We start from the raw sequence: 20505 nt of genomic DNA on the forward strand, positions 1-20505 counted from the left end.
AAGTGGCCCACCGACCATTGCAGCGCCATTTTCAGGAGCTGGGTCCCTCCCTCCTTCAACATCCTCAGTGTTTCCCAGCCCTGAGTGTGCCATCTTTTCCCTTAAGTTTTCTATTTCCTATGGTTGCCCCCTTCACTTCTCCATCCCCCTGTGCCCACCCCCAAGGATGAGCCACAAGGGGATACGGTGTCCTCCAGCAGGCACCAGCGGCTGCAGTGCCTCAGAGCCCGGAGATGGAGGATGGAGGATGAGCACGTCTAGAGGAAGTTCACCACCTCGTTCGCTTGCCCACCCCGGTCCGTTACAGCAGGGCTCGCCGGGTTCTGCAGTGGCACCTGCCCCGGGAACTCAGCGTAGTGGGCGGGGTGGTCTAGTAGATCTCTTCCATTCAGGGAGGGCCGTGGTCATGTGACGTCAACAGTTGCCGGGCAGATTAGGCCAACTCAGGTTGCAAGGAGAGGCGGGTTTTAGAGACGTTGAACAAGACAGTGCTCAGTCAAGCAAGAATTACGCAAGTAGGTGCGGTCAGAAAGGGCAGTTCTTGTGGGTGGCTACAGGTCAGGGAGACCGTCGAGCTGGGAGAGGCCCTAGGAGGGACTAGGTCGAAGGATTCAGAGGCTGCACCCTCTCCTTGGTGCTCCCTTCCCCCAAACGCTGCAGGTGTATTCTATTGCCTGTCTCCCCAAGACCTGTCTGTCCTCAAGACTCAGTGCCCCCACGTACTCCTATCCCTCCCCTACTTCTATAAAGCGATGCTCCTAGGCACACCCCTCCCCCATTCCCGGTTTGAAACTGCTCCCAGGTTCTCACTGACTTCCAGATTTCTGGTTAAGGCTACGCTTTTGATGCTATGACCCCTGCCCACCCCATAACTGTCCCCGGAGGATGCCCCAGCCTGTCGGTGTCTCTTACAGTAACCTCATCGCCCAGGGAGCTTTCGAGCTGCTCGCTCTCTTTCTTCCTTTCTTCTGGCAGTCTATCACCCCCGTTTCCCTAATTTCCATGAAGGCGGATCAGAGAAGCCTGTCCCCAGCATAATACGCCTGGTCCCCATACGCCCACTGGACACTTCTCGAGAAGGGCAGGGGGATGTGGAAAAAATTCTGGTTCCCTCCCCTTAAGGCTTCGGGCTTTCGCTTTCACTTCCTCCTCCGAGAGCCGCCAGATCTCCGGGTGCTGGGCGGTCATGGCGCTGCTGGACGTGTGCGGAGCCCCGCGCGGGCAGCGGGAGGACTGGGCTTTCCCTCACGCGGGAAGCCGGCAGCGCTCGGACCCCGGTCACTACAGTTTCTCTCTGCGATCTCCGGAGCTCGCCCTCCCCCTGGGAATGCAGGTCAGGGCTGTAAGAAAATCCCGTGGGAGGCGGGCAGGAGGGAGCAGAGTAATGGAGGGTCTTCCTTGAGACTGTCCGGAGGCGGGGAAATGCGGAGGGGGCCATCCTGTAGTCTAGCAGAGCCACGTCCAGGGTCTAGGGCCGGAGCCAGGGAAGAGGCCACGTGGGACTTGGGGGCTGGCCGCCTGAGGGTTAGGAGGTGCAGATTAGGACAAAGAAGGAGAGGTGAGCGGGAAGGGGGCTCCCATCGGGAGACCGGAGAGCTTTCCTGCCCGTTCTCCATCACAAACGAATCACGAAGCTTTTCTCATGGGCCTATCCTATGATACAGGGGCTGTGTAGTGTCTTGCAAAACCTATGAACTCGAGCGTTTAGCCTGGGCTCAGCCACTCACAGTTGTGTGCCTTGGATCAAGTCCCTTAGTCTAGGTCTTGGGTGTCTCTTCTGTAAAATGGGGATAATATTCATAAAACGTTTTTCCTGAGGGTTAAATGACCTATGAATGGAAAACCATTACAGTCACCCTTAAAATGTTCAGTTATGGTAGCACTTTTGTTTTTATGTATCAGAGATGTCAATTTATTGTACAACACAATTAATACTTTCCAGAAACATGGTTTTATCATCAAGTAAGAGTCACAATCCCAGCTACGAATGAAGGCTTTATCAAATCACCTTTATTTTAAACTGAATTCAGAATACCTCTACCTGTGTACCAGGTGTGTTCTTTTTCCAGTTTTCTAGGAAGGAAGGTACACAGAATTTGTGTTCAAAGTTGGGAGAGTCAGTTTAGCTTATAAACAGATGGACTAAATTTTCGCCGTTCATTCATTCATTCAACAGATATTCATTGAGTACTTACTATATGCCAAACTCCACTCCTTGTGCTAGGGATAGACACATGTTAAAACAAGACAGACAAGATCTCTGTTTACATTTTGCAAGGAAGCCAACAAAAAACAAATGAAAATAAGACAATTTCAGGAAATTAAAGTGTTTTAATGAAAACCTTTAAAAACAATGAGATAAGAAATTGGGGGAGGTATTTTGGGAGACACTCACAGACGGTCTCTCTAAAGGAGCAACAGAGTGGAAACCTTAATAAAGAGAAGAAGCCATCCAGGCAAAGCTTCAAAGTATTGCAGGCCAACAGCAAAGACCCTGAGGCTAAGATGAGCTTGGCTCATCCTGAGATTTAACGTTTGTAGTTAATACAACTGATTGTATGTTTTATTTTAATTAATTAATAGTTCAAATATATTAAAAATTAAACTTGAAACAAACTTGAAGTATTTCCACTGAATGCTGCTGTCTTACAAGACACAGTCTGCCCTAAATAAATGCATCTATATCTCGGCTACACATTAACATCAATTATAGGGCAATTAAAAAAAATACCAGTGTCCAGGTCCCACCCAAGACCAACTGAATCAGAATCTCAGGAGGTTTTAAAATTGCCCAGATAATTCTAATACAAAATGAGAGTTGAAAGCCATTGTTCTAAGTTAATCTAGTGTAGCACTTAGTCTATTGTGCTGGCATATGGAAAAGGTTGGTGTCATGGCCTCTTCTTTCCCTTCTCCCAAACCATTTCCTTGTAGAGCTAGGTTATTAACTGTTTCATTTATTGGTGGTTGGAGAATTTCTGGGTATCTCCTTCCTCTACATTCTTTTCCTGGAGTGCCCAGCTTCAGAAGTTTTCAGTGGCCCTTTCTCTGCCTTTTCTATCTCCTTAGCCCACTGAATTCTTCCGGTCCCTGGGTGGGAATGGAGAAAGGAACATTCAGATCGAGATGGCTCATGGCACGACCACGCTGGCCTTCAAGTTCCAGCATGGGCTGATTGTGGCTGTGGATTCTCGGGCCTCGGCTGGGAATTACATTGGTGAGTGTGTGTTCTCCAGCTGGCAGAATCTGGGGAGCTGGGTCCTCCTCTCAGCAGGAGCCCAGCATCTACACCAAAGTGGGACCAGATATTGTTTTAGGACACACAGGGAGAGCTGTGGGGTCATTCCTCCTCTCCCCAAACTCCATCTTCTTCCAGGCACATTAACGGTGAACAAGGTGATTGAGATGAACCCTTACCTGCTTGGCACCATGTCTGGCTGTGCAGCTGACTGTCAGTACTGGGAGCGTCTGCTGGCGAAGGAGTGCAGGTAGGCCTAGCCCCTTACCTCCCTTCTAAGCCTGGATTCTTCATCTTCCAGATCACTGCTCCTAACTGCCCCCAGCATCTTAGTGCTAATGTCATATTTCACAAAACAGCCTTTTGGTGGTTAAAAACCTTCTCCCAAATCTCAGCCTGTGCTCCTGCCAAGAAGCCAGATCATTTGTCAATTATCAATATTTAGCACCAATAGCATCGACCCTGGTGGGATCCTATCATTTACTGGGATTTCTTTTTTAAAATTTATTTATTTATTTATTTATTTTGGCTGCATTGGGTCTTCGTTGCAGTGCGTGGGCTTCTCTCATTGCGGTGGCTTCTCTTGTTGCAGAGCACGGGCTCTAGGTGAGCGGACTTCTGTAGTTGTGGCACGCAGGCTCAGTAGTTGTGGCGCACGGGCGTAGTTGCTTCGCTGCATGTGGGATCTTACTGGACCAGGGCTTGAACCCATGTCCCCTGCATTGGCAGGCAGATTCTTAACCACTGCGCCACCAGGGAAGTCCCTACTGGGATTTCTTTATGTGTTTTTTTTGTTGTTTTTTGTTTTCTTTTTTCTGGTACGCGGGCCTCTCACTGTTGTGGCCTCTCCCGTTGCGGGGGTCCGGACGCGCAGGCTCAGCGGCCATGGCTCACGGGCCCAGCCGCTCCGCGGCATGTGGGATCTTCCCGGACCGGGGCACGAACCCATGTTGCCTGCATTGGCAGGCAGGCTCGCAACCACTGCGCCACCAGGGAAGCCCTCTTTGTGTGGTTTTGACGACTTCCCTGGTGGTCCAGTGGTTAAGACTCCGCCTTCCAATGCAGAGGGCGCAGGTTCCATCCCTGGTAGGGAACTGTGCTTCACATGCCACATAGCCAAAAACTAAAGAAAAGTTAATTCTATATACATTCCAAATCTTTCCCCATCCTTAGATCCTACAAAACCACTCCTTTCAAATGCTTATCTCTTCAATCATTTTCTGCCCATCAAGTGGGCTGCTAGGAGGGCTAGCCTTCTCCTGTCACCTCTAAGTCCTCTCCTGGAACCTTCCTGTTCTCACCCAGGCTGTACTATCTGCGGAATGGTGAGCGTATCTCTGTGTCTGCAGCCTCCAAACTGCTCTCCAACATGATGTGCCAGTACCGGGGCATGGGCCTCTCCATGGGCAGCATGATCTGTGGCTGGGACAAGAAAGTGAGTCCCCTCCCTTCTCCATATTCCCACATGTGGATGAGAGGTCAGTTTCCCCACCTTACACTCCCACTCCCTCCCCTACAGGGTACGTGGCACAGAGAACACTCGGTTATAGAACTGTTACCCACTGGCAATTTCTGGGTCTGGATGTGGACCATTGTTTCATAAGCTTGTCCCTTTGGATCAAATAGCTGATTCCAAGTTTGTTTTTCCTCCCTTAAGTGCTATGATTGTTCCCACAGTGTTCTCCTAGTTCAGATGTTCCTGGGGTCAGCCTAAGTCTTTGGTCCACTTCTCATGGCTTACACTTGAATCTGACTGTTACCAACAACTTCCTTTCCACTTCCAACCTAGACCCTTCTTGCATCCTATAGGGGCCTGGACTCTACTACGTGGATGCAGATGGGACTCGGCTCTCGGGAAATATGTTCTCCACCGGTAGTGGGTGCTCCCATGCCTATGGGGTCATGGATACTGGCTATAGACCTGACCTTAGCATTGAAGAGGCCTGTGACCTGGGCCGAAGGGCAATTGTTCATGCCACCCACCGAGACAGCTATTCTGGAGGCGTTGTCAATAGTAAGAGACCAATGCCCTCCTCCCCTGCCACGCCCCTGGGGAGTGAGGAAGAAGGAGGGGGGTTGAGATTGGGAGACATGGGGGAGGCTGAGTGGCAGGGAACGGGTTTTTAGAGCCTGAAGGGGGCATTGCAATCCCCATAATAAGGGCTTTGAGAATGTGTGTTGCTGTTGTCGCCTTCAACATAACATCATTAGCAGGATCTTGCTGAAGGGAAGGTGACTCTGTTCTTTTTTTTTTTTTTTTTTTTTTGTGGTACCTCACGGGCCCAGCCACTCCCTGGCATGTGGGATCTTCCCAGACCGGGGCACGAACCCGTGTCCCCTGCATCGGCAGGCGGACTCTCAACCACTGCGCCACCAGGGAAGCCCGACTCTGTTCTTTCTCCTTTGCCTGCAGTGTACCACGTGAAGGAGGACGGTTGGTTGAAAGTGGAAAGTACAGACGTCAGTGACCTGATGTACCAGTACCGTGAGGCCAGTCAGTAATGGTGGCAGTGGTGGACTTGGGGACCTGGGCCAGGTTACACCCCAGGAGAAAGGGGGGCCTGACCTGACCCAGAGATAGAGAACCAGGGGCCACTGGGAGGCAGCGTGTAGTTTATCCTTTTGTGTGTTCTCTGTCTCCGTGAGTATCACCCCCAGCCCAACCTTCTGGGTGTCCCACCAAGCACAATAAAGGAAAACGGTTATAAAAGCCTCTGTGTTGTGGCCTTGTGAGGGCTCTGGGCTGGGCTTGTTGGGAGGAGGGATCAGGAAATAAAGACAGACTTTTCCTGAGAAAAGAGACTCAAACCCCTACCTAAGAAATGGGGTCTCATCAAATATTCTTCTGGGCTTTCCTTCCACTTTCATCTCTCCAGGACCTCAGGAAGGTTCAACATTGTCTGTGGACACTTAGGTGCAATTTAATTCAGGTTAGGCACACAGCCTGAAGGCTCCTGTGTAGTCAGTTGTTAATGGTTTGGGTATCTGGGTGTAGTGTGCTTAGAACAACTGTTTTTGACTTGGTAAAGTAGGATGAACAAGCTTCCTCCTCACGTGTGTGCGGTAATCGTAAACACGGTCCCATTTATCTCAAATAACCCCGTGGAGAGATTGGATATTACATGGAAAGATGGACATTAGGGGTTCCATTTCATGATGGGTCACACTCCATTGCAAGATGACACGACTGTGATTGAAGTGGAAGAGGAGATAAGGAGGACTCGCTGAAGTTGGAAATATGAGGAAAAGGTAACCAGGTTAGAAAGATGAGACAGAATGAGATTTTCTGAATCACGCTGGGATTTCAGGAAGGAGCAGGACACTGTCACCTCTCCAAGGAGAGTTCGTCAAAGGAAGAGCTTGTAAGTAGGAAGCAGCTGAACATGGAGCTTTTTCGTTAGAGAGAGATCCTTAAAATCCCAGAATGGACGGGGTTGGAGAAGTTTTAGTAATCCTCTAACTTCAAATCTAAATTTGAAGTGACCCATGGAAGTCGTGCCAATAACATTTCAAAAGGGTGCATTGGAATCCACGTGGCCCTCCCTTGGGGAATATGTTGAGTCTGGGAGGTGGTTTCAACCAGAAGAGCTATTTCTGGAATAAACCAATCTACCTGCCCCATAGATGGGCTCTGGGTCTGGCAGGACCTATAGAAACCTGACTACTGTGCTGATCAGTGTTAAACTAAGAAACAAAATCTACTTCCCTCATATGAGGAAGGTGGTTCCACCATCATCTGAAGCATAAATCTAGAGGCGTCTGAACACTCTCTCTGCTCAGGAGCTGTGTTGAGAAAGACAGGGAAGAAGTGCAGTGGTGGGGGGCCTTCTCCCCTCAGAATCTGTAAGTGGAAACTCACTTAGGTCCTGGTGAGAGTAGCTGGGCCTTCTGTATAGAAGTCCTGTGTGTTTCTCGCTTGGACTCTGGCTCTGTTTCGTGTGTGTGTGTGTGTGTGTGTGTGTGTGTGTGTGTGTGTGTGTGTTTTGTTTGTTTGTTAGTTGTTGTTGTTTTAAACCCCAAGATCCTACATCTGGAACTTGGATTGGGAAAGAGGGCAGTTCTCAAAATAGGTTCAGAGCTGAGGTCTGAAAATCCAGCGGTTCTCCAATTACAAAGCATCCCAATCCTCGAAACAGCTCTATTTTACTTAGTGGCAATTTAAAAAACTGCAGCCGTTTCCTATGACAGAGTAACTGTTGCTGAGGGTGGAGACTAACCGGGGCCTGGCACGTGGAGCAGGACTCAGGGGTCTGTTCCGCGGGCTGCAGGTGTCGCGCGCCGCCTGCTGGCCGCCGGGCCCAGCACCGGGCACCGGCTGCGGAAGCGAAAGCGAAAGGCGAGGGAGCCCGGCCGCCCTGGCTCGGGGATCCTCGCCCGCCGACAGAGGGGAAACGAAGCGGAGGCGGCGCGAGGGCACTTCAGAGCTCGGCCCCTGGCACGTAAAGGAAAGACCTCCGAGCTGCAGCCCAGAAGTCCCCTCCGGTGAGTTGGTGCGCGTGGGAACCTGGAGCTCTAACTGGGACGCAGCCCATCCACGAGCCACTCCGCGTCCCAGGCTTCCAGCCCTTCTGGACCCCGGGAGCAAGGGAGCGGGGCGGGACCGCCTGGCCCTTTGGAACTCGGCGGGGGCGGCTGGCGGGGGCGGGGTGGGGGGAGGGGGTCACGGGTCTTTTTTTAGAGGATGAGGCTGCAGATGGTCAGGCTTCCCAGCTCCCTCTGTCAGGCCGAATGCCTGGGATCCTAGGAGGGAGAGGACCAAGCACTTTTCAGGCATCTTTCAGGGTATCACTGGGTAAATAAAATGGGAAGCCCGTGGACGCGTTCGGCGGAGTGCGAGTGGGGAGGAGTGGGGACAAGGATTGGGACTCACCTCTGTCGTTTCTCACCTTCTACCCCTAGATCTCGCCATGCGGCTCCCTGACCTGAGACCCTGGGCCTTCCTGCTGCTGGCCGACTGGGCGTTACTCTGGCTGCTGCAGGGGACCCTGGGGGCTCTGCTTCCCCGCGGGCTTCCAGGCCTGTGGCTAGAAGGCACCTTGCGACTGGGAGGGCTTTGGTGGCTTTTGAGGCTGGGAGGGCTGCTGAGGTTTGCGGGAGCACTGCTGCCCCCCCTCTGCCTGGTGACCCCTCTGTTTCTCTCCCTGCGGGCCCTGGTCCCGGGGACCTTGAGTGCTCCCCCAGCCAGGGCGGCTTCAGCCCCGTGGAGCTGGCTGCTGCTGGGTTACGGAGCGGCAGGGCTGAGCTGGGGCGTGTGGGCTGTGCTGAGCCCTCCAGGAGCCCGGGAGAGGGAGCAGGGCCAGGAGAACAACAGAGCCTTGATGTGGAGGTTGCTGAAGCTCTCAAGGCCAGACCTGCCTTTCCTGGGTGTGGCCTTCTTCTTCCTCGCTGTTGCCGTGTTGGGTGAGTCGGGAGAGGGCGCTGTGACTTGGAGGTGGGAAAAGGCCCTGGGCACCAGCACATTCACTGTTGTCCTCCCGCAGGTGAGACATTAATCTCTTACTATTTTGGTCTTGTGATTGACATCCTGGGAGGTGATTTTGATCCTGATGCCTTTGCCAGCGCCATCTTTTTCATGTGTCTCTTCTCTGTTGGGAGGTAGGTGATGGTGATTTGCTAGCCCCCAGTTTTTACAGGGGCCCTCACTTTCCTAACTGTTTTCAGACCCTCTGGTGCCCAAAGCACAAAATACTTAAACTAAAATATCTGTATTTGTTCATTCACCATTCTGTGTCATGCATCCACTCATTTATTCCTCCGTTCACCACGTGGCTCCAACATCTTCAAAGTTTATATTACTTATTATAGTTACGGATAGGAGTGAATGTAGTACAAAAGGTGTTTATGTGTCGAATGGAATGTCTCTCAGTTACCTCTCAACATTTTTATCTCCATGAAGTTCCATTTCTCTTTTCTGTCTCCAACCTCCCACCCTGTGTTTGTTTCCACAGTTATCCAGTTGTCAGGGTGGGCATGTTTCTTCCTCCTGACTCTTCGTCCTTAAGTCATCTTGTCTCTCCTGGAAGATCTTACTCTGAGGCTTGTCACCTTTCTTTCCAGCATCTTTACTCTTTTCCACTTCATTTACTTTTCCTTCTGTTTTAAGACGTAGCCAGGAGTCCGCTGTCTACAAACTAAGTAACTAATTAACTAACTGCTTGATAGGGCTGGGACTAGGATGAGGTGAGTCAGGCACCTAGGCTGCAAAATTTAAGGAGGTGCTCATTCTCAGGGTCGTGCGAGTACCTCACTAGCCTTCCCCAAATACCAGCCGGCTGCTTGATCCTGCTCCTTTGATATGGTCATACTTCATTTAGAATCCCTCAAAAACCAGTTCTTCATTATTTCATACTTACTACTCTTTGCTGAAACTACTTAAAAGTGAACTTCTTAATGATCAAGCTGCTGCTTTAAAAAAAAAAATCAGCCCTCAGCTCTCTATGTGTCTGTAGCATCTGGCATCAGAACAATCTCTTTTTTTAAAAAAAATTATTTATTTATGTATCTTATTTATTTGTCTGTGCTGGGTCTTAGTTGCGGCATATGGTGTCTCAGCTGCAGCACGCGGGATCTCGTTTCCTGACCAGGGATTGAACCTGGGCCCCCTGCATTGGGAGCTCGGAGTCTTAACCACTGGACCACCAGGGAAGTCCCAGAACAATCTCTTATGATTGATCTTGTTCTTCAGGTAGCTTTTATGAACTCCCTTTCTACTTTCCAGTCCACTCTGCCTCTTCTGGAGAACCGTCCTCCTCTGGATCCTTAATTATGGACTTTTCTCAGGACTCAGTTCTTTGATCTTTAAGAACATTTTTCCTGTTGAGCTAATGCAGCTCACGTCTGCAGGACATTCCCACATCCACATTCCCACATCCAGCTCCAGTCTTGTAATCCAGAGGCCTCCTTGACGTTCCCATTGGATGACGCCCTGTCACCTCAGACTCCATGCACCCAGAACTCCAAGTGCATCCCACTCCCTCCTGGTCTCCTTGAAAATGCCTCCCTCTTCTTATTCCCATTCATGAAACCATCAGTATCCTCCGCTCCAAGCACCAGCGTCGTCGCTGCCTTTCTCACGTTCTTGCATTTGCCACACTCAAAACGTGCTCCTATGGCTCCTTTCTCTCCGTTCTCACTGTGATCACCAAAGTCCAAACCCTCACCATTTGATGTCTGAGTATGCCAGCAGCCCTCTCAACATGGTCATTAGATTTGTATTAGAAACCCATATTTTGTACAGTTCCTGCCTTTGCGCTTTCACAGTTTTCCTTTGAGTTTGACTGTAAAAATTCACTTGGTCTAAGAGGAATTTTCCAATCCCAAGGACAGTGGAGAGGGAGAACAGCAGGATCCCAGGGCTTTGGAGATGGGAGGGCAGGGAGTCCATTGCTACAGTTCCCACAAGAAAGTATCAATATCTGGAAGTAAGAAGAAGGACGTTGGGGGTGGAGGAAGGAGACCAAGACCAAGGGGAAAGCTGGAGGGATGGCCCTGAGAGAGACCAGGTCAGAAGCAAGCCATAGGCTCTTTCCCTTCACAGCATCTTTCCATTTCTATTGTACTGTTCCCTCCTGTCTAGAACAGAATGAACTAGTGATGCTGGTGAATCTGTCTGTGTTATGATGTGGTTCCCACAGCTGGCTCACTGTGTCCTCTTTTCTCTTCGTCTGTTGATTCCTGCCCCTTGTGTCTCCCTCTCTCTTATTTGTTTCTCTTCTGCTCTCATGATATACTGCCCCCAACTTTGTATTTGTTTTCTTCGCATGCTTTCTCCTCTGCTTCTCTCTCTCCCTCCGTCCTTCTCTGCATCTCTCCTCTTCATCCTCTGCCGCCCTCCTTCCCCGCAGTTCACTGTCTGCAGGCTGCCGAGGAAGCACCTTCACCTTCATCATGTCCAGAATCAACCTGCGGGTCCGGGAGCTGCTTTTCTCCTCCCTCCTGTGCCAGGACCTTGCTTTCTTCCAGGAGACTAAGACAGGTAGGGCCTGGAGTCCAGGTCTGGGGTCCGCCAGGACTTCCTTTCCCCTCCACTGCCCTCCCCCTGCATCCCTGGTGCCAAGGCCTGGAGCTGTTTTTCTCTCTTTGGGGACCATGTAGAGAGGCAGTCTGCAGGGAGGGAGGGCTGTGTGAGATTGGGAGCTCAGGAGGGAGTTTCTGGGGGTTCTGCATTACAACATGTGGTTTCCTCACCTGCTTTGTCCTGCCCAGGGGAGCTGAATTCCCGGCTGAGCTCGGATACCAAACTGATGAGTAACTGGCTTCCTCTTAATGCCAACGTGCTGTCTCGAAGCCTGGTGAAAGTGCTGGGAGTTTACAGCTTCATGCTCAACCTGTCACCTCGACTCACCCTCCTTTCTCTGCTTGAGGTGCCTCTAATGACAGCGGCTGAAAAGATGTACAGTGCTCGCCATCAGGTACGTGTGGATGCTAGGGAATCCCCAGGGAAGAAGAAAGTTCTCCTAGAGGACTTCTCCAGGCCCTTAGAGGCTTCAGAAGGTCCATGACCCTCTGGGACTTTGTGTGTGTGTGTGACAGAGAGTGGGGTGGGAAGAGAGGTGGCGGGGAAGAGAGAGAGAGAGAGAGAGAGAGATTTTCAGGTTATTTTTCATTATAGGTTATTAAAAGATGTTGAATGTAGTTCCCTGTGCTATACAGTAACTCCTTGTTGCTTATCTATTTTGTGTTAGTAGTTTGTATCTGTTCATCTCAAACTCTTAATTTATCCACTCCCCCCCTTCCCCCAATTTTGGTAACCATAAGTTTGTTTTCTACGTCTGTGAGTCTGTTTCTGTTTGTATGCAGATTCATTTGTATTATTTTTTTAGATTCCACATGTAAATGATATCATATAATATTTGTCTTTCTCTGTCTGACTTGCTTCACTTAGCGTGAAGAGAGCGTTCCAAGGGCTGGAATGAGACGCGGGGGTCGGCTGTCTTCTGCCGAATCAGCCCCTCCTATCTCCTGCCCCACTTTTCCAGGCAGTCCTTCAGGAGATCCAGGATGCTGTGGCGAAAGCAGGACAGGTGGTACGTGAGGCAGTTGGAGGGCTGCAGACTGTGCGCAGTTTTGGGGCGGAGGAGCAAGAGGTCCGTCGCTATAAGGAGGCTCTTGACCGATGCCGGCAGCTGTGGTGGCGACGAGATCTGGAAAAGGCCCTCTACTGCCTCTTAAGGAGGGTGAGGAGGCTGAGTGGCTGGAGGAAGGGCTCAGGGAGGGGGCAGGGAAAGTGATGGTCCTCTTCCTACAGCTGGTCTGGGGGTCGCTCAGTGTCATAGGGGCAGGGAGGCCAAAGAATGGAAGATTCTCAGGCTCCCTTTCCTTCTCCCTCCAGATGCTGCACTTGGCAATGAAGGTTATATTGCTGAGACGTGGGCTGCAGCAGATCCTGGCTGGGGACCTCACCCAGGGCGGGCTGATCTCCTTTCTGCTCTACCAGGAGGACGTGGGCAACCACGTGGAAGTGAGTCAGGAGCTGTGCAGGCTCTCTTTTCCCGCTTTGTCTTCTATTTGTTCCCCTTAAAAAAAAACAACAAACTGAAATAACCCCAACTCATTGTGATAGAGAATTTCAAACATGGGCAATAAAAGAGAAAAAAACTATAATGTGAACCCCCATGTACCCAACATCTGTTTTTTTTTTAACTTTTTTTTTATTTTATTAAAAATTTTTGTTTTATATTGGGGTATAGTTGATTTACAGTGTTGTGTTAGTTTCAGGTGTACAGCAAAGTGAATCAGTTATACATATATACACTCTTTTTTAGATTCTTTTCCCATGTAGGTCTTTACAGAGTATTGAGTAGAGTTCCCTGTGCTACACAGTAGGTCCTTATTAGTTATCTATTTTCTATATAGTAGTGTGTATATATCATAGGATATTGAATATAGTCCTCTCTGCTATACGATAGGACCTTGTTGTTTATCCCCCAGCATCTGTTTTAACAATTACCAATTCATGGCCAATCTTATTTAATCTGTAACCCCACCCACTTCCCTCCCCCCATATTATTTTGAAGCAATCCAAGATACGGTTTCATCTGTAAATATGTATCACTACATGTAAACATTAAAATACATGTAACCACAAAGCCATGGCCACAGCAAGAGAATTAACAACAACTTCACCAAATGCAAGTCAATGATCAGATTTTCACATTTTTCATAGAGGTATATATTACACTGATCTCTTTCTCTCTCTCATATACATTTGTGGTGACAGCAACCAGTAAAGCTTAGATCCATTAAATCATTTGTGGTGGCAAAACGGTGATACTCCCCCATTCCTTATTTATTAGATGCATGTCTCAAGGGAGATGTGTCCTCATCTACTGTTTGGTTGCCAAGTGGTACAGTTTGATTAGGAAAGGCACAGTAAGTGTTTAGTTCCTTCCTATATTTACCAGTTTTCAAAAATAATTAGTTACTGGATCTTGGGCTTTATAAGTTTCGTAGACACGGATTAAACATCTTTTATGGGTGGAGAGCTGTGCAAAGCAGTCTGGCATCTGCAAAGAGGAGGTGGGCACAGCACCCGCTTTTAAGGAGTTCCCTGTGTAACTCGGCCAGACAGAGCTGTGTACGAGTAACTGGAAAGGTCTGGGGATGGAAGGACTCTGGTCTCCATCCTTTACCTGGCAAATTGGAATAATGGGGTATTGGTGCCCCTTTGAAATTCAAGCAAATTGCACATTAAGGGGACTTCCCTGGCGGTCCAGTGGTTAGTACTCCATGCTTCCACTGCAGGGGGCACGGGTTTGATCGCTGGTCAGGGAAACAGGATCCCACATGCCCTGTGGCACGGGCAAAAAAAAAAAAAAAATCGCACATTAACAGTAGGGCATCAGGACTTCCCTGGTGGCGCAGTGGTTAAGAATCCGCCTGCCAATGCAGGGGACACGGGTTTGATCTCTGGTCCGGGAAGATCGCACATGCCACGGAGCAACTAAGCCCGTGCTCCACAACTACTGAGCCTGCGCTCTAGAGCCCACGAGCCACAACTACTGAGCCCACGTGCCACAACTACTGAAGCCCGCGTGCCTAGAGCCCGTGCTCTGCAACAAGAGCAACCACTGCAATGAGAAGCCTGTGCACCGTAACCAAGAGTAGTCCTCACTTGCCGCAACTAGAGAAAGCCTGTGCGCAGCAAGGAAGACCCAATGCAGCCAAAAATAAATAAATATACATATCTATATATATGTGTATATATCTATATCTATATCTATCTATCTATATATATAAAAGGTAGGGAATCTTTTTTGGATGAGGGGAGAAGCATGGCTGGGGTGGAGTGTGACAGGGAGGGTGTGAGGAGTTGGGAAGTTGGTTCCTGGTGGAGCTTCCTTTGCTTGGCTGACCCCTGCCTTCCTGTTTTGCAGACCCTGGTGTACATGTTTGGGGACATGCTGAGCAATGTGGGGGCTGCAGAGAAGGTGTTCTGCTACCTGGACCGAAAGCCAAATCTGCCTCCAACTGGGACACTGGCCCCGCCCACTCTGCGGGGCCTGATGGAATTCCAGAACGTCTTCTTTGTGTATCCCAATCGCCCTGACCAGCCTGTGCTCAAGGTGCCCAACGGAGACCCCAGGGAGGGAATCTGGGCCCCTCACGCCCTGAGTGATGAGAAGCTTATCCTTCTCTGATAGAAAGAAGAGGAGAGGGAGGGCAAACAGGCAGGCCCCTAACTCTTTCCTGGCTTTTCTAGGGTCTGACTTTCACCCTGCCTCCTGGGAAGATGACCGCACTGGTGGGGCCCAGTGGATCTGGAAAGAGCACAGTAGCTGCTCTGCTGCAGAATCTGTACCAGCCCACCGAGGGGCAGGTGCTGCTGGATGGGGAGCCCATCTCCCAGTATGAGCGCCACTACCTACACCAACAGGTGGGTGGGGAGGAAGGAGAGGGATTGCAGATTGGATGGAAGAAGTATGTGTGGAGAGCAGGGGGTGGAGACGGGGGAAGAAACACAAGGAGTCCATTGTGAGGTAGGTAGGCGAGGAGGAAAGGAGGGTCCCTGCCTTGGGGGTTTCCACATGGTCCTCTGCTCCTGTCGCCTCTGCCCAGGTGGTTTTGGTCGGGCAGGAGCCTGTGCTGTTTTCGGGTTCGGTGAGGGACAACATCACTTATGGGCTGAAGGGCTGCAGCGATGAGAAGGTGCTGGCTGCTGCACGGGCGGCCAGAGTGGAGGAGTTCATAAAGGAAATGAAGCATGGACTTGATACAGGTACCTTCTTTTTTTTTTTTTTTTAACATCTTTATTGGAGTATAATTGCTTTACAATGGTGTGTTGGTTTCTGCTTTATAACAAAGTGAATCAGCTATACGTATACATATATCCCCATATCCCCTCCCTCTTGCGTCTCCCTCCCACCCTCCCTATCCCACCCCTCTATGTGGACACAAAGCACCGAGCTGATCTCCCTGTGCTATGCTGCTGCTTCCCACTAGCCATCTGTTTACATTTGGTAGTGTTTATATGTCCATGCCACTCTCTCACTTTGTCCCAGCTTACCCTTACTCCTCCCTGTGTCCTCAAGTCCATTCTCTACATCTGTGTCTTTATTCCTGTCCTGCCCCTAGGTTCTTCAGAACCTTTGTTTTAGATTCCATATATATGTGTTAGCATACGGTATTTGTTTTTCTCTTTCTAACTTACTTCACTCTGTATGACAGACTCTAGGTCCATCCACCTCACTACAAATAAATCAATTTCATTTCTTTTTATGGCTGAGTGATATTCCATTGTATAGATGTGCCACATCTTCTTTATCCATTCATCTGTCGAAGGACACTTAGATTGCTTCCATGTCCTGGCTATTGTAAACAGAGCTGCAGTGAACATTGTGGTACATGACTCTTCTTGAATTATGGTTTTCTCAGCGTATATGCCCAGTAGTGGGATTGCTGGGTCATATGGTAGTTCTATTTTTAGTTTTTTAAGGAACCTCCATCCTGTTCTCCATAGTGGCTGTATCAATTTACATTCCCACCAACAGTGCAAGAGGGTTCCCTTTTCTCCACACCCTCTCCAGTATTTATCGTTTGTAGATTTTTTGATGATGGCCATTCTGACCGGTGTGAGGTGATACCTCATTGTAGTTTTGACTTGCATTTCTCTAATGATTACTGATGTTGAGCATCCTTTCATGTGTTTGTTGGCAATCTGTATATCTTCAAAGAAATGTCTATTTAGGTCTTCTGCCCATTTTTGGATTGGGTTGTTTGTTTTTTTGATAATGAGCTGCCTGAGCTGCTTGTAAATTTGGGAGATTAATCCTTTGTCATTTGCTTCATTTGCATATATTTTCTCCCATTCTGAGGGTTGTCTTTTGGTTTTGTTTATGGTTTCCTTTGCTGTGCAAAAGTTTTTAAGTTTCATTAGGTACCATTTGTTTATTTTTGTTTTTATTTCCCTTTCTCTTGGAGGTGGGTCAAAAAGGATCTTGTTGTGATTTATGTCATAGAGTGTTCTGCCTATGTTTTCCTCTAAGAGTTTTATAGTGTCTGGCCTTACATTTAGGTCTTTAATCCACTTTGCGTTTATTTTTGTGTATGGTGTTAGGGAGTGTTCTAATTTCATTCTTTTACATGTAGCTGTCCAGTTTTCCCAGCACCACTTATTGAAGAGGCTGTCTTTTCTACATTGTATATTCTTGCCTCCTTTATCAAAGTTAAGGTGACCATATGTGCGTGGGTTTATCTCTGGGCTTTCTATCCTGTTTCACTGATCTATATTTCTGTTTTTGTGCCAGTACCGTACTGTCTTGATTACTGTAGCTTTGTAGTATAGTCTGAAGTCAGGGAGCCTGATTCCTTCAGCTCCGTTTTTCTTTCTCAAGATTGCTTTGGCTATTCGGGGTCTTTTGTGTTTCCATACAAATTGTGCAATTTTTTTTTCTTGTTCTGTGAAAAATGCCATTCGTAGTTTGATAGGGATTGCATTGAATCTGTAGATTGCTTTGGGTGATATAGTCATTTTCACAATGTTGATTCTTCCAATCCAAGAACATGGTATATCTCTCCATCTGTCTTTATCATCTTTAATTTCTTTCATCAGTGTCTTATAGTTTTCTGCATACAGGTCTTTCGTCTCCTTAGGTAGGTTTATTCCTAGGTATTTTATTCTTTTTGTTGCAATGGTAAATGGGAGTGTTTCCTTAATTTCTCTTTCAGATTTTTCATCATTAGTGTATAGGAGTGAAAGAGATTTCTGTGCATTAATTTTGTATCCTGCTACATTACCAGATTCATTGATTAGCTCTAGTAGTTTTCTGGTAGCATCATTAGGATTCTCTATGCATAGTATCATGTCATCTGCAAACAGTGACAGTTTTACTTCATCTTTTCTGATTTATATTCCCTTTTTTTCTTTTTCTTCTCTGATTGCTGTCACTAAAACTTCCAAAAGTATGTTGAATAATAGTGGTGAGAGTGGGCAACCTTGTCTTGTTCCTGATCTTAGTGGAAATGGTTTCAGTTTTTCACCATTGAGAACGATGTTGGCTGTGGGTTTGTCATATATGGCCTTTATTATGTTGAGGTAAGTTCCCTCTATGCCTACTCTCTGGAGGTTTTTTATCATAAATGGGTGCTGAATTTTGTCGAAAGCTTTTTCTGCATCTATTGAGATGATCATATGCTTTTTCTCCTTCAATTTGTTAATATGGTGTATCACGTTGATTGATTTGTATATATTGAAGAATCCTTGCATTCCTGGAATAAACCCCACTTGATCATGGTGTATGATCCTTTTAATGTGCTGTTGGATTCTGTTTGCTAGTATTTTGTTGAGGATTTTTGCATCTCTGTTCATCAGTGATATTGGCCTGTAGTTTTCTTTCTTTTCTGTCACATCAACAAAGACGTGACATCTTTGGTTTTGGTATCAGGGTGATGGTGGCCTCGTAGAATGAGTTTGGGAGTGTTCCTCCCTCTGCTATATTTTGGAAGAGTTTGAGAAGGATATGTGTTAGCTCTTCTCTAAATATTTGATAGAATTCGCCTGTGAAGCCATCTGGACCTGGGCTTTTGTTTGTTGGAAGATTTTAAATCACAGTTTCAATTTCAGTGCTTGTGATTGGTCTGTTTACATTTTCTCTTTCTTCCTAGTTCAGTCTCGGAAGGTTGTGCTTTTCTGAGAATTTGTCTATTTCTTCCAGGTTGTCCATTTTATTGGCATAGAGTTGCCTGTAGTAATCTCTCATGATCCTTTGTATTTCTGCAGTGTCAGTTGTTACTTCTCCTTTTTCATTTCTAATTCTATTGATATGTGTCCTCTTCCTTTTTTTCTTGATGATTCTTGCTGATGGTTTATCAATTTTGTTTATCTTCTCAAAGAACCAGCTTTTAGTTTTATTGATCTTTGTTATCGCTTTCTTCATTTCTTTTTCATTTATTTCTGATCTGAACTTTATGATTTCTTTCCTTCTGCTAACTTTGGGGTTTTTTGTTCTTCTTCCTCTAATTGCTTTAGGGATACAGGTACCTTCAGCCAAACCCACTCACCTCCCTCCCCAGCATCATGAGTTCTGTAGCTGCCTGTCCAGCTCAGGAGCCTTTGTTCCTGGAGAGCAGGGCAGGGTGATGATGCATATTTACACGGGCAGCCCTAGAGGTCCCTCCCCTACTCCGGGCCCTCATCCGCCTAATTGTTGGCTGTGGAAATACCAGCTGTGCTTGTGAGGAGGATGTTTTCGTGGTCACCTGTGTGTGAGGAGAGGGATTTCTCGGTTTCCTCAGAGGTTGGGGAGAAAGGGAACCAGTTGGCTGTGGGACAGAAGCAACGTCTGGCCATCGCCCGGGCCCTTGTGAGGGACCCCCGGGTCCTCATCCTGGATGAAGCCACCAGTGCCCTGGACGTGGAGTGTGAGCAGGCTGTGAGTACTGGGCTCGGAGGGGCAGGGGCGGTGGGACCTTTCTTAGGGCTGGGATGGAATGGAGGCTATGTGGGGGTGGTGTGGGGACATCCCTGATGCCGCCATGTCTCCCGTCCCATCCTCCAGCTGCCACAGCCCCTCTGAGAGAGGAGGGCAGCGCAGACCTTTCCCTCCCGTTCTGTCTTATCTTCTCGTGTTTCATGCCTTCTCTACCCTAAGTCACTAGAGATGGTGCCCAGTGGGGCCGTGGCGTCCATCTCATTCTTATCTTTCTGAGGTGTTATGATCCTCCCCCTTCAGCTGCAGGACTGGAAAGCTCGCGGGGACCGCACGGTGCTGGTGATCGCCCACAAGCTGCACACGGTTCTGAACGCCGACCAGATCCTGGTGCTGAGCCAGGGAGAGCTGAAGGAGCATGAGCAGCTCATGGAGGGGCAGGACCTCTACTCCCGCCTGGTGCAGCAGAACAGGAGGACTGAGACCCCAGAGATGCTGGAGCCTTCTCAGGGCCATCTCAGTGACCCAGAGTAGCTCCTGCTTTGGCTTTCCCTGGGGGTGTTCCCCTGGGTGGTTGTTTTTGGAGCTGGAGGCCCGATGATGGAGATTTAGACCATGTGTACTTTTGTTGGGGCCATGGGAGGGCAGGAGGTTGCTTTCTGTATCCAGGGACCTTATTTCCTTGATGAACAGAGCTTTGCCTGGTGCTGAGTACTGTACTGTGGCATCATAAGTACATTTCAAAATATTTTTTCCTTATATAAATAGCACACATTCATATGGGAAATGTAGAGACAGGTAGGAAGGAGAAAAGTAAAGCTGCACACTGTTTCACATCCCAGAGATAATCACAGGGACTATTTTGCTGGCCGTCTTAGCCTTTGAATTGTTCTTTGAGATACATATTAACCAGTATGACATAAATATTCATGAGTTTGCCTTTCTGTATCCTTCCCCATTCCCACCAGGACCTGATATTTTGTTGGGGAGCTAGGGTATGGTGGGACAGAGGACTGTTCCCTAATTAACAGTATGAATAAAGTATTGACGAGTTACTGTGTACTGTACTGTGTACTGTGTACAGAGTAGGAACTATGCTAAGCCTTTTTCATGTATTATCATTTTTAATCCTTATCCTCAGCCCTTTGAGATTGTTAGTTATTATCCCCATTTTATGGATGAGAATACTGAGTCTCAAAGAGATTAAAGGACTTTCCCAAGGTTGCACAGTGGTGGAATTGGACTTGGAATCCAGGCCTGACCCCAGAGTCCACGCTCTCAGCCAATACATTATATTGCATCTTGTGTCATAATCTACTTTATAATCAGATCAAGTAAAGCTTTTTCACTTCTAGCTCCGAAAAGCTCTGAATCCCTTATCTTCTCTCTGATCTCGTTCTT

General features: G+C 48.2%; 2 protein-coding genes across 2 annotated transcripts; both read left to right on the top strand.

The window, feature by feature from the left end:
* Nucleotides 1–1163: 1163 nt before the first annotated feature.
* On the top strand, nt 1164–5943 carry PSMB8 (proteasome 20S subunit beta 8). Its single transcript, XM_060021345.1, has 6 exons — nt 1164–1333; nt 3070–3217; nt 3377–3488; nt 4544–4673; nt 5048–5252; nt 5652–5943. Exons 1-6 carry the CDS (start codon nt 1187–1189, stop codon nt 5738–5740), a joined length of 831 nt encoding a protein of 276 aa, XP_059877328.1. The 5' UTR covers nt 1164–1186; the 3' UTR covers nt 5741–5943.
* A 1985-nt stretch (nt 5944–7928) lies between these two features.
* Nucleotides 7929–20159, top strand: TAP2 (transporter 2, ATP binding cassette subfamily B member). Its single transcript, XM_060022052.1, has 12 exons — nt 7929–8030; nt 8138–8638; nt 8719–8833; nt 11083–11213; nt 11444–11649; nt 12217–12414; nt 12570–12698; nt 14614–14802; nt 14940–15113; nt 15296–15455; nt 18971–19107; nt 19408–20159. Exons 1-12 carry the CDS (start codon nt 7967–7969, stop codon nt 19636–19638), a joined length of 2235 nt encoding a protein of 744 aa, XP_059878035.1. The 5' UTR covers nt 7929–7966; the 3' UTR covers nt 19639–20159.
* The last annotated feature ends 346 nt before the right edge of the window (nt 20160–20505 follow it).

Source organism: Delphinus delphis, chromosome 10 (genome assembly GCF_949987515.2).
Source record: "Delphinus delphis chromosome 10, mDelDel1.2, whole genome shotgun sequence".
NCBI lineage: Eukaryota > Metazoa > Chordata > Mammalia > Artiodactyla > Delphinidae > Delphinus > Delphinus delphis.

Coding starts and splice junctions, on each gene's coding strand:
- PSMB8 (XM_060021345.1), top strand. CDS start 1,187: ATGGCGCTGCTGGACGTGTGCGGAGCCCCGCGCGGGCAGCGGGAGGAC. Junction 4,674..5,047: donor TCTGTGGCTGGGACAAGAAA/GTGAGTCCCCTC, acceptor TGCATCCTATAG/GGGCCTGGACTCTACTACGT. Junction 5,253..5,651: donor TTCTGGAGGCGTTGTCAATA/GTAAGAGACCAA, acceptor CTTTGCCTGCAG/TGTACCACGTGAAGGAGGAC.
- TAP2 (XM_060022052.1), top strand. CDS start 7,967: ATGCCTGGGATCCTAGGAGGGAGAGGACCAAGCACTTTTCAGGCATCT. Junction 11,650..12,216: donor TGTACAGTGCTCGCCATCAG/GTACGTGTGGAT, acceptor CCACTTTTCCAG/GCAGTCCTTCAGGAGATCCA. Junction 12,415..12,569: donor TCTACTGCCTCTTAAGGAGG/GTGAGGAGGCTG, acceptor TTCTCCCTCCAG/ATGCTGCACTTGGCAATGAA.